Source organism: Schistocerca serialis, chromosome 11 (genome assembly GCF_023864345.2).
Source record: "Schistocerca serialis cubense isolate TAMUIC-IGC-003099 chromosome 11, iqSchSeri2.2, whole genome shotgun sequence".
NCBI lineage: Eukaryota > Metazoa > Arthropoda > Insecta > Orthoptera > Acrididae > Schistocerca > Schistocerca serialis.
The window spans coordinates 178,200,883-178,214,892 of record NC_064648.1 but is presented as its reverse complement, the minus strand read 5'-3'; the positions used below and the strand labels follow the sequence as shown (position 1 = coordinate 178,214,892).

At 44.1% G+C, this 14,010-nt stretch overlaps 1 protein-coding gene across 1 annotated transcript in view; it reads left to right on the top strand.

The window, feature by feature from the left end:
- LOC126427231 (basement membrane-specific heparan sulfate proteoglycan core protein) overlaps positions 1-14,010 on the top strand; it is a 792,772-nt gene that overhangs the window by 337,264 nt on the left and 441,498 nt on the right. The window contains exon 10 of the mRNA XM_050089468.1: positions 10,542-10,655. Coding sequence (XP_049945425.1) covers positions 10,542-10,655 — 114 coding nt within the window. The remainder of the gene's footprint in view (positions 1-10,541; positions 10,656-14,010) is intronic.

Sequence of the window (14,010 nt, the reverse complement as noted above, 5' to 3'; positions counted from 1 at the left end):
CAATATTAAGGCAGCAATGACTTTGGCTGGAAAACGTCTGCATTACAAATCTGGCTTTCGATGAAGGCACCGGTGTTTGTCGTCTGCAGTGTGAGAAGAAAGACAATCACTTTTTTTTTTCCACTGGCTGGCACTGGGGTTGTTTGAGCAGAAATTGTGGGGGAATGCATGCGCTCGATGGTGCATGCCACTAGCCTGTGCAAGTTTGAGAACTACAGTATGCATGAACACAGTATATGACAAAGCGGACGTCATCCAAACCTGCATGTTTTCACGGTAAGTATTCTGTCTGCTGCACTATAAGTGCATGGTATTCGGTTCTTTTTACTGTAATATATGTATGTGTTTCTTTCTGTTCCATTCGTAAATGGAGTGTGGGAAGAATGGACTGCTTGCACGCTTCTGTGTGAGATGCTGTTTGTTTCTTGTGGTGTTTCGTAATTCTCTCTGTTACTATATCTGTGTGTCTATTTGTGTGTTGCCTACTGTGCATAATTATACAGACGTCACCATGAATCTCGTCAGCTGCTAGGATAGTTTCGCTGTGGCAACTTCTCCATTAATTGATTAACTGCCCTCGTGCAGTGACTGGGGGATTGTACTGTTTTTCGTGGGTTTATAGTGGGCGAGAATTTTTGAACCTCGAACTGTGTCCCTGCAGTGCTATACCCTGAAGAGCCTATTCTCGTGTAGGGCCCCCGCGAGCAGGCAGAAGTGCCGCAACACGACGTGGCATGGACTGGACTAATGTCTGAAGTAGTGCTGGAGGGAACTGACACCATGAATCCTGCAGGGCTGTCCATAAATCCGTAGGAGAACGATGGGGTGGAGCTCTTTTCTGAACAGCACCTCGCAATGCATCCCAGATACGCTCAATAAGTTTCACGTCTGGGGAGTTTGGTGGCGATCGGGAGTATTTAAACTCAGAAGAGTGTTCCTAGATCCACTCTGTAGCAATTCTGGACGTGTGGGGTGTCGCATTGTCCTGCTGGAATTGCCCAAGTCCGTCGGAACGCACATTGGACACGAATGGATGTAGGTGATCAGACAGAATGCTTACGTACGTGTCACCTGTCAGAGTCGTATCCTCCCATATCACTGCAACTGCACACGCCCCGCACCATTACAGAGCCGCCATCACTTTGAACAGTCCCCTGCCTGACATGTATTCGTGACGTTGTCTCCATACCCGTACCCGTCCATCCACTCGAGACGATTTGAAACGAGACTCGTCCGACCAGCCAACATGTTTCCAGTCATCAACAGTCCAATGTCGGTGTTGACGGGCCCAGGCTAGGCGTAAAGCTTTCTGTCGTGCAGTCATCGACGGTACACGAGTGGGCCTTCAGTTCCGACAGCCCATATCGATGGTGTTTCGTTGAATGATTCGTACGTTGACATTTGTTGATGGCGTGCACTGAAATCTGCAGCAATTTGCGGAAGGGCTGCACTTCTGTCACGTTGAACGATTCTCTTCAGTCGTCGTCGGTCCCGTTCTTGAAGGATGTTTTTCCGGCCGCAGCGATGTCGGAGATTTGATGTTTTACCGGATTCCTGATACTCACGGTACACTCGCGAAATGGTCGCACGGGAAAATCCCCACCTTCATCGCTATTTCGGAGACGTTGTGTCCCATCGCTCGTCCGGCGACTAAACCACCACGGTCAAACTCATTTAAATCTTGATAATCTGCCATCGTAACCGATCTAACAACTGCGCCAGACACTTGTCGTCTTACATAGGCATTGCCGACCAAGGCGCCGTATTCTGCCTGTTTACACATCTCTGTGTTTGAATACGCACACCTGTACCAGTTGTCGCTTCAGTGTACATATGAGCGGTGAACAGGCATTACTCATATTCATAAAGTTACGGGTGTGGCGACTGTCTGATGAAAACGCTTCGCTGCAGATGCAGAACCAACGTCAGAACACCTATGGGAATCAGAAATCTGTGAGTAGTCTTAAGGGGCGGGGTCGTTGCGGTGCGGCGAAAGGGATGTTGGGAGTTTGAGTCTGACAGAAAACGTTTCCAGATGGCCGACGCGGTTAAAGCAACCGCTCTAGAGAAGTGGGTCATCCTGGTTCCAGTCCCGTTCCAGCACAAATTTTCAATTCTCGCCGTTGCAATGTCGCTATGTACTGTGCGGCAAAGATTGCAGGTTCGTGTCCTGTCATGGTCGCCAGTTATAGTGGTTAATAAAAAAGAAGAAAAGAAAAGGTTGAAAGTTTGGGAAGAAATGGTGAATGAAAAGGGGGTTTAAAAACCGTTAATGACCGTGAAAAAGGGAAAGAATAAAATGCAAATCGGACTTAGTATTACAGAAAAATTATCGGACTTCGTGATTCGGAAAAGCTATTGTTGGGGTGGTCCTTGTGGCGTTTCTGAGCAACAGTCAAACTGATTTCCACTACAAAAATTATTTGAAAGAGAACAGAGAATAACAAAATATGATTAACAGGGGGAAATGGCGTATATAAGAGTTCATCTTTTACCATGTTAGCACGTCTTCTCTCGTGCGGCGTCCAGGTCTTGTTCTCCAAAAATCGCCTGCTTCATTTCTGCGTGAAAAGTCGTAGCTGCTCCGAAATTTTGCACTAAATTTCACCGTCCAGGAGTTACTGATGTATACAAATTAAAACCATCTTGATATTGTATTCAATGTATTTTACGTTGCTGCGTCCATCCTCCAAATTTCATATAAACTTCCACAATACGTCTGCTCATTAATAAGTTTTTTCGTCTTAATCCGACCAAGACTACCTAATAAGTATGTTAAGCTTCCGCTCTCAAGAGACAACAGCGGGTAGAAAACATAAGGAGTTACAATTTTAGTACCTTCATTTTCTTATAAATATTTTCTCTGCCGTCGAGCGGTCATACAGCTGTGACGGTATAATTTATATCTGAGGGAACGAGTGTAGCGCGGCGAAATTCAAAGTCCCGCTACAGGCTGGATGTCATTATTTCCGTCATGTCTCTTTCCCCATCGCATTTCCATTCCTTTCACCCGGATTATTCATGTTCCTGTCTTGAGACGAGTTTCATCAGAATCAATCAACTTCGCGAGGGTCGCATTCACCCAGTGGATCACCGATTTCGTTCATCTTTCGCACGACCTTAGTATGTACTTAGGTCTGACGAATTATTTTCCACAGAATGGGTGAAACATAACTGGTACGAAAAATATTTCATGCACCCCGAGGTAGGCAATTCGACTCACACCATCTGGCCTGGTTGCATATGATGTAAATTAGGTCGTCTATCTTAAGGTGTACGAAATAATTTTTGGGGCAGTTTTGCGAGAAATCGACGTTTAATGTTGTCCGAGCCATCTGTCTACCATACGAGAGTGGCAGTTGGCCCTTTGAGCTTGGCGGTCAATATTCTATCTGAATAGTTCCTAATGTGCAGTAATATGGCAATGTGTGTACGTTGCACTGGGAGTTTGTGCTATATTACTGAGCTGTAGGAAAAACTTTTGAAATGTGTTCTGTTTCGTAAAAAAGTGTTGTGCCCTCTGTGTGCAATATGCACAGTATCCTGGCCAGTCGCTCGTGCCTCTGGGGTTCTTTGTGTTCACTATTTTGTTTACCTGCTAAAATTAGTTCAGAACAAGAAGGAAGATGGTGTTAGCGTGCATTAAAATGTACAAATACTTGCCACCATTGCAGGAAGTGACATTAGGTGAACATAAGATGAACACAAACTTATTAAGAACAAATCTTGTGAACTGTTGCTCTTTAAATGCAGAGCACGAAATCCTACGGCTATGGGTGAATATCTGTTTACAAGGAAATTAATTCTTTATGAACGAAATCCATTTTTGTTGCCCTTTATTCAATTTCTCATTGATCTTCTTCTTTTGTTCTGCTTGCAATAAAAGTGAAGTAAGTACCATAGCAGTAATGTTTCGACCGTCCAGCATTTCCAACTGGGCTCAGTATTGCAAAATAGTTTTGCAGATTTTTATTGAGCAGTCTAGGGGATACATTATAATGTTGTTCAGTGTTGCTGTTCAGTAATGTTGACTGACTACAGAATGCTTAAGGCAGTGGACACAAGGCTGCCAGCAATGCCTTCAGGTTTCGCCATTTTTTAAAATATATTGCCACAATGAATCAAATCTTTTTTTTAGAAAGGAACAGTCATAATAATGATAAATCATAGTGGTAAATTCAAGTTGTGTAAGTTACCAGCAGTGCTAAAGACTACGCGAATTGCCTGGTGCGTTTGCATGCAGGGAAGCCCCGATGTGTTGGCTTGTCCCTACTAACTGTCTCTCCCCTTACTAACTGTGTCTCCCTACTAACCTACTAACTTGCAGACCTGCACGCGGCGCCTAAGAAGCACCTGTGCCCTGACAAGACGCAGTTCATGTGCACGGACCGGACCTGCATCGACATCCGCTTCCTCTGCAACGGGGTCACCGATTGCCCACACGACGACAGCGACGAGTCGGATTGCCGTAAGCAGACAGCACATGTCACTGTAGTAGCAGACTCCCCAGCACATTTCATCCCAGCACTCCCAGAAGGTCATCCCTCCAAAATTATGACCCCAGTGACAGTAGTGACCCGATGGGCAAACCCCACGACCCAGCCAACCTGATCCGTCAGGTCCCCAGTGGAAGCTATGTTGGCTGCAGACCCATCGTCTGGACATCCATCCCATACTTCCCGCCAGACCTTCCTTCTCACATATCGCTACAGTGACAGCAGTGATGTGGTGGGGCAAATATATTAGTGACCCACCCAGCACAACCCACCGGGTCTCCAGTAGAAGTTGCAGTAGCAGCAGACCCCTCAGCTTGGCATGCATCCCAACATTCCCAACAGTCTGTCCCTCTCACACTGTAGTTCCAAAGACAGTAGCAACATGATTGCCCACACGATGACAGCGATGAGTCAGATTGCTGTAAGCAGACAGCATACGCGACAGTAGCAGCAGATCTGCCAGCCCAGCACACATTGTCCTAGTGCTTCGAGCACATCATACCTCCAACATTATGGCTCCAGTGACAGTACTGATCCAATGGGCAAACCCCACGACCCAGCCAACCTGAACTGTCAGGTCTCCAGTGGAAGCTATATTGGCAGCAGACCCAACATCTGGACATCCATCCCAAACTTCCCACCAGGCCTTCCTTCCCACATATCGCTACAATGACAGCAGTGATGTGGTGGGGCAAATATATTAGTGACCCACCCATCACAACCCACTGCGTCTCCAGTAGAAGTTGCAGTAGCAGCAGACCCCTCAGCTTGGTATGCATCCCAACATTCCCAACAGTCTGTCCCTCTCACACTGTAGTTCCGAAGACAGTAGCGACATGATGGGGCAAAACCTCAACAACCATCCCAACCTGTCACAACTAGGTCTCCAGTACAAACTACAGTATCTGATCATGCAATATCTTAATCCACACAAGTTTCACATTTCTCAAATCACCAATGAAGTTTTAGGCCCCATGATGACACTTCTACCACTATCCAGTATCTATGACAAATGCTGCTCAAGCGTGGGAGAAAAAACCGCATCACATTTATTCGCAGCATTGCTGTAGTGCCTTCTCATTCTCGTTACATGACATCACTTCCTTTCTGCTATAATGGTGTCAGCAATGACACACCTTTCCAAAAGTCCAGACAAATCTGCACGCTGTATCCTACTGACTAAATCTATTAGACAGAGCTTCACTGAGAATAGTCAGCAGCACACCTGTCCACCGTACTGCTCGATAATCTTCACACTGATGCTCTCAAGACTGTAGGTGAGGCCTTACTGCAGTGATGAAGATAACGATATCACCCTGCAGGGACTACTCTAGCACCCCAAATTCCACCACTGAGTCGCTCTTAGAAGTGCTGATAATATTCCTATGATTAACTAACTCATAGTCCTCTCACTGAGCCACTATAGACTTGCTTCACTAGGTCCTCATGCTAAATGGAGCTCCCCAGGACAGCAGCATGCTTTGTTGTTGGCTGTCTTGGAGATTGTTCAGTTAATGACCCCACTTGTAAGGACATTTTCATGTGTTCTGATGCCCTGAGCTTGGCCAAATGGACAGATTTTTATTGCTAATACAGTACCACGATACGTTTTACACCCACAGCAGAACAATTTTCCAAATAGGCACACGAGCATATTGACATAGCCAGAAGTAGTGTGAAAGTTTCGTTGTCAAGTCAGGGCATTTTGACAAGGTGCTTGACTGACCAGCTCATTCCCTCACCTTTCCTGTCACTACCAAAACAGTACGGTAGCCCTTAGCCGTTGGTCTCATAAATGTGGCACCTACCTTGGCTGCAACCTGAGTGTGCGACTCGAGACTGCTTCTGTATTACCATACTGTACTATCGCTGGTATCAACTATTTCCGCCACCCTCACTAAGCCACCACTCTTATCAACACGTCCACAAAAGCTATCGCTTGTATAAATCGCACCAAACTGCTTCATCACTCACATCCTTCCATTTGTGGGCGCAGTATCTGATACTTCACGTGTTGTTATTTGCCTCCTACACATTTTCGTCAGTAAGTTATCCTGTTACTGATTTGATTACCAACCTCTTTCAATCTCAGAAGTTTTTCTGTTTTAATCATATTATCAAGTCAATATTCCTTGTAAAAGAACTATTCCTTTGACACTTTTCTCACCCTGTATGTTAGCCCGCAAACTACTTTTGCTTCTTTTCTTCTCTTGTTGTTATTTATATATGCTCTGATAAAAGCTGTATTATTCTACTTTATTTGTGCAGTTTCTGCTTTCACACTCACTTTTAGTCCTGCATTCAGAGGAGCACCAACTGAGAAGCTTCTTAGACGTAATGTGTAGAGATAGCACAGCCTAAAGAAAAGTGCAAGAATTTCGTTTTTCTAAACAAATTCTATGTGTTTTGATGATTATATTTTAATTGTGGATTGATCCCAGTGATATTTCTATAAACATGTTATTAATAGAATCGTTTTATATTAATTATATTAACTTTTAATGACATGTTCTGTCAAGGTTAATGTGGTAAAGTATATTATTTATATTAAAGAACCAATATGAAATTTTAACAATGAATAGCATTTCTGGTAAATAGGCTTATTTTGGTTCCAGCATACGTTTAGTTGAGAGCTTCAAATCGAAAAATTATTTGCTTTTCTTAAATTTTTATGTTTATTGGTTCTTCGAAGCAAATACACTGTATGGAATATTCATATTTTATGTCCACATAACGAATTGAATGATCGATTCCACAGATAATTGTCTTTGTGATGTGTCTTTATGTCTCCACATTTCATATTTTAATGTTAGTTTTAATAAACGAACATAGAACATGGGACAGGTAATAAATAGCCATACTAGAAAGGTTGTCATGCAAATAGTTCAAATGCATGCATTCTACTTCTAAGGCTACATAATGCTTCTATAGTGCATGAGTGGTAGTGCCTGGGTCACTGTGTATAGTGAGATATAGTCGATTGTGATGTAAATGGTATTGTTTTACAAACTAGCATTTTTGTTGGGTGAATTCACATGGTGTGCCATGTGAAACGCCAAAATGCCATACCCTATGATATGAGGTAGAAATGCTCACGTTACTTTTGGTGAAAGTGCGTTGTACTTATTTGAGAAATAACTGGATGGGATTTCGGTTGGACTTTAATTCTAAAATTTCTGATCATTAACGTAAATACCTCATAGTCACCGAACCAGCCAGTTACAAATCTATGAAAAAGTGTCTGAATTCTTGGACTGCTTCCTTTAGGCCTGCCTACTAAAGATCCGAAACACTGGAACAGTATTAAAGAACCAGTGGCATGGGAGTTTTGCACGTGACTGCATCCCCCTTGCAGACTCTCTGCACACTTTCCCCAAAATCTGTCAATAAATCTGAAATGCACCTTTTGGCCCAGCCTGTATCCTATCTTCACCACATAAATGTGAGCACTGTATGCCTCATTTACACCTGCTTTTGTAATCTTTTATATCTGTCAAGGGAAAGTTGGTTGGCCATATTTTTTGAAGGGTTTCATAATTAGCAAATTACATGTGGATTTCGAACACACAACTGGAAGCTGTTATGGTATAGTTCCTGGGTATTTTGGTGCACTATTTGTGTAACATTGTAATATTGTGTGTTCATAATTATTGTAGCAACCACTAACAAAATTTTTTATGAGTATCTGAAGCAGTAGAACAGCAGCACATTAACAAAACGTCAGAACCATGGGGAGTCAAGAAACAACATGAATTATATAGTGAAGTTCTCAGCAGACGTGTGATAGTACTACAGCCACATTCCTACCATTTAAATATTCAAGTTATGCCACTGGAAGCAAAATGTCATGGTTAAATTTTTTGGAGATCTACTAAAGATACTCAAAAGTTCCATTTCAGTTTGTATCCTTCTATAAGATGGAGAGAGAGAGAGAGAGAGAGAGAGAGAGGACAATTCTTAAGTAAAAAAGGAAAAATAAATAAAACTGTAATGGGGTGCAAACCCATTTACAGCCTCAGCGCCAGTAAAAATCTTGGAACTCATGCTGGATTACATTTTAGATCTTGAACGGTAGACCAAAACCCAAGAACCTAAACCCAAGACATCCTGGACCATGAAAACCCAGACTGTAGCCTCAGACCTTGCAAACATGGACCTTGAAAACAGAGACTTTGATAACTGGGACCTTGATAACCAGGACCTTGAAAACTTGTACCTTGAGATCGCTGACACTGAAAACCAGGACTTTGTAGCACATACTATATTATATGAAACTTGGAACTAGATTTTGAACTGTCAATTGTGAAGCCCAGACTTGATCCACAGATCTTGACCCATACAAGTTTATCCAGAACATTGCAACAAAGATCCTGTTACACATAACACCTAGTTTGTACCTAAACCTGGAGCCCTCGACTGTGAAGACCAAATCTTGATCAATGGATCCTGACCCAAAGACCTCGATCTATGAACCTGGCTCCGAGAGCCTTGATCCACAGACTTTATAACATGGTCATTGGGTCAAGACCTTAACAATTCGACTGTGTACCTCAGATGTCGGAACCTCGACTGGGTATCTCGGACCACGATACCTCGACTGTGATCCCCAGACCTTGGAATCTGGCCTCTGAACCCCAGATCTGGAATCCAAGATCTTTTGATTTATGGCCTAACACCCACTCAGCGACTGTCCCACTCACATGCAACTTTATATTAAAAGCAGACTGTAAGATGTAACGTAGCTTGGAATGAAGCCATTATTTTAATTCTCACAGGCACGCTTTAAGTACTTTCACTTATCATCTGGCACCCATTAAACTAAAAAATACTACTGGGAAATCTTTTCCAAATAATGAGATTTTCACTCTGCAGCGGAGTGTGTGCTGATATGAAACTTCCTGGCAGATTAAAACTGTGTGCCGGACCGAGAATCGAAATCGGGACCATTGCCTTTCGCGGGCAAGTGCTCTACCATCTGAGCTACCGAAGCACGACTCACGCCCGGTACTCACAGCTTTACTTCTGCCAGTACCTCGTCTCCTACCTTCCAAACTTTGCAGAAGCTCTCCTGCGAACCTTGCAGAACTAGCACTCCTGAAAGAAAGGATATTGCACAGACATCTCTTAGCCACAGCCTGGGGGATGTTTCCAGAATGAGATTTTCACTCTGGCAGGGGCGTGAGTCGTGCTTGGGTAGTTCAGTTGGTAGAGCACTTGCCCGCGAAAGGCAAAGGTCCCGAGTTCGAGTCTCGGTCCGGCACACAGTTTTAATCTGCCAGGAAGTTTCATATCAGAGCACACACTGCTGCAGAGTGAAAATGTCATTCAGCCTAAGGGATGTTTCCAGAATGAAATAGTTAATGCATCGTCAGGAGCCCCATACGTTTTCACATTTTATTGAAATTATCAGGATTTTAGAAGAGAAACTGTGAGTTCCATGATCTCCTCCCCCTCAAAAAAAATTGTACCTCTGTGGATTAATAACGTGGTCTATACTGCAGACCGATCCCTGGGTAACAAAAGCACAGCACTCCGTCTTCAGGCCACAAGTGGCCCACCGGGACCATCCGACCGCCGTGTCATCCGCATTGAAGATGCGGATAGGAGGGGCGTGTGGTCAGCACACCGCTCTCCCGGTCGTTATGATGGTTTTCTTTGACCGAAGCCGCTACTATTCGGTTGAGTAGCTCCTCAACTGGCGTCACGAGGCTGAGTGCAGCCCGAAAAATGGCAACAGCGCATGGCGGCCTGGACGGTCACCCATCCAAGTGCCGGCCACGCCCGACAGCGCTTAACTTCGGTGATGTGACGGGACCCGGTGTATCCACTGCGGCAAGGCCGTTGCCCATCCCTGGGTAACAGACCTCAGTTTATCATTTTATAGAGGGGGAGGGGGGTGCATTAGGTCAGGTACGATCGTTAAAGAGTCGTTAGCATATCGCATGTGTACTGTTTAGTGTGGTAAAGCTGGCAACGCTGCTGCTGAGATTGGAAACGTTTCTGCGCGCTGTTGTGGCGGCATCCTCATGTCTGTCGTTTTTTCAGCCTGCGACCCGCGCACGCAGTGGCAGTGCAACATGGGAGAGTGCATCGACCAGAGGCTGGTGTGCGACGGCAAGCGGGACTGCCCCAGGGACGGCTCGGACGAGGAGAACTGCCGTAAGTTCCGCAGCCTCGGCCCTCTCACTGTTCTACTGCCCCTTGTCCTCCTCCTAAGAAATATTTTCAACTACAATCCTCTGCTGGCTGCTATTACTTGGATTACAATACCCTTTCAGGTTTCTGGTCTTTCATTACTGTGTAATACTGGCTACTTAGCCACAGTCAGATGTGTGAGATGATACAAGATCTAACATCGTTAAAATAGTAATATACACTGAAGAGCCAGCCCAAGTCGGCAGCTGGCTATGTGATTGTGTAGTGCAAGCGCAAAGGAACAACCACGGTTAAACCCAAACCACCCCTCATGTGCTGACAGACATAGACTGTCGAACACTGCGGAAGGCAGTTCTAAAAAATGGCATGAAATTATCGGAAAAAATCACTCATAAGTTCCAAAGTGGTACCAGCAATCCAATGGGGAACAATGATCGAGCAGATCATCTTAAGCCACATACACTATGTGATCAAAAGTAACCGGACCCCCCCCCCCCCCAAAACATACGTTTTTCATATTAGGTGCATTGCACTGCCACCTACTGGCAGATACTCCATATGAGCGACATCAGTAGTCATTAGACATCGTGAGAGAGCAGAATAGGGCGCTCCGCAGAACTCACGGACTTCGAACGTGGTCAGGTGATTGGGTGTCACTTGTGTCATACGTCTGTACGCGAGATTTCCACACTCCTAAACATCCCTAGGTCCACTGTTTCTGATTTGATAGTGAACTGGAAAGTGAAGGGACACGTACAGCACAAAAGCGTACAGGCCGACCTCGTCTGTTGACTGACAGAGACCGCTGACAGTTGAAGAGGGTCGTAATGTGTAATAGGGAGCCATCTATCCAGACCATCACACAGGAATTCCAAACTGCATCAGGATCCACTGCAAGTACTATGACAGTTAGGCGGGAGGTGGGAACACTTGGATTTCACGGTCGAGCGGCTGCTCATAAGCCACACATCTCGCCGGTAAATGCCAATCGACGCCTCGTTTGGTGTAAGGAGTGTAAACATTGGACGATTGAACAGTGGAAAAACGTTGTGTGAAGTGACGAATCACGGTACACAATGTGGCGATCCGATGGCAGCATGTTTGTGCCAACAGTAAAATTCGGAGGCGGGATGTTATGATGTGGTCGTGTTTTTCATGGAGGGGGCTTGCACCCCTTGTTGTTTCGCGTGGCACTATCACAGCACAGGCCTACATTCATGTTTTAAGCGCCTTCTTGCTTCCCACTGTTGAAGAGCAAATTAGAGATGGCTACTGAATCTTTCAACCTGACCGAGCAGCTATTCATAATGCACGGCCTGCAGCGGAGTGGTTACACGACGATTACATCTCTGTAACGGACTAGCCTGCACAGGGTCCTGACCTGAATCCTGTAGAACACCTTTGGGATGTTTTGGAACGGCGACTTCTTGCCAGGCCTCACCGACCGACATCGACACCTCTCCTCAGTGCAGCACTCCGTGAACAATGGGCTGCCATTCCCTAAGAAACCTTCCAGCACCTGACTGAACATATGCCTGCGAGAGTGGAAGCTGTCATCAAGGCTAAGGGTGGGCCAACACCATATTGAATTCCAACATTACCGATGGAGGGTGCCACGAACTTGTTTGTCATTTTCATTGCCAGGTGTCCGGATACTTTTGATCACATAGTGTACCTGGGTGCCTGGATACTTTTGATCACATAGTATATGACCAACCTTTTCTTTCACTGTAACCCAAATATGATCCATTTTACATCTAGTATGTATTGCAGACATTTGAAAAGGTTTTCACAGCCCACACTGTGCAATAGCGAAAAGTACAAAATAACAGTTCATAGGTTTGAGATACAGTGCGGGAGATTATTGGCATTAAAAAAAAGTATTTAAGCTGTGGATTGATTTGCAGCTAAAATATTGTTTTAAGAAAAATCGCAGTAAGCATATTGCACGATACATGCAAACAGTTTAAATTAAACACTCAATGAGCAGATTCTAATTATGTTCACAGCATGTACACATCACAAGAAAGAGACTTGAAGTATAATCCTGCTGTTTCATGCGCCAAGTGTGTTTCTGTACCATACAGTTTTACTGCAATCACAATTTTGTAATATCGACTCTCTGATCTTCTCATACCAATCCTGCACATCATTCTTTTACTATAGATATTGGCTATGTTTATAACGCAAGATGAAATGAATTGCTCTGTATTCTAGTAGTTGTTGAACTAAACATCAACGACAATTTTGGAACATGACTTGAACCCAGGCATGCTCATTTAGTGTCTGCGATTTTTTCTTTTAAGGTCTCCATGGCCGCCCTCAAGGGCCAACTCAGATAACCAAGATTGTGAATAATTATCTACAACTCATTTGTAACTCCACACTTATTCCTGGCAAGGATTGTGTTCTGTTTGCCTGTGAGGTCTGCCCAGAGAGCTACGTTGGAAACAGCACAGTGCGTGTACCTAGGTTTGACTCCTGAGGCAACCATCAGTTTCAGCTCACCACAGATGCTGAATCTACTGTATCTTAATGTTAGCAGTGTTCTAGATTTAAGTACTACACTGCAGTGTATTGCCAACTGTGTCAAACTCTTCCACTGTATTATGACTCGTGTTGAAATAGTGCACCAGTTGGCAATATTTCATTAACAGCCGTCTGTATTTAGGCTATGATAAACATTTATCACACAGAGAAACAGGACACAACATGTACAAAACTCCAAGAACACATGAAGAGGTGTGTACCTACCCAGTGCTATGTATCACCTCAATGCAACGCAACTTTTTTGAAATATCGAGGACTGACACTTTATTTATATGTCATATGCCTCCTTAAATTGTTTCAGTATGTATAGGTCTGCTTTGGTGTATATTATATTCTTACAAAATGGCCTCGCTTAACGATTTATGAAGAAAACTCTCTTATCAGGAAATGGTTTCAGCAAAAAGCAGTGTACAGAGCTCTACAGTAACTTCAAAATCGCAGAATGTTATGTGTTTGTATCACTAACAGTTCTCTCATTTCATACTTGCACTTGAATTATTTACTCTGCAGTTCAGCATTTTTTTTTCTGCCATGTATGTCAACTACCATGTAAATATGATAGCATGGATGCATGTTTGCACGTATGTTGCTGATTAATTTTCAGACTCGGTATACTGATGCCTCACGCGTGATGTGTTTACGAAAATGTTCTGCCATACTGTTGTGTGCACTAACATGAAGCACGGCAGCGTAACACTTTGTATTCATCATGTCATGAGTATTCTTGGAAAGTTGGCGTAAGATCAAGGAGATCAAGAGAACTACAGCAGCCAACAGAATGAACTTCAGAGGCTTCTTGCTGAAATTG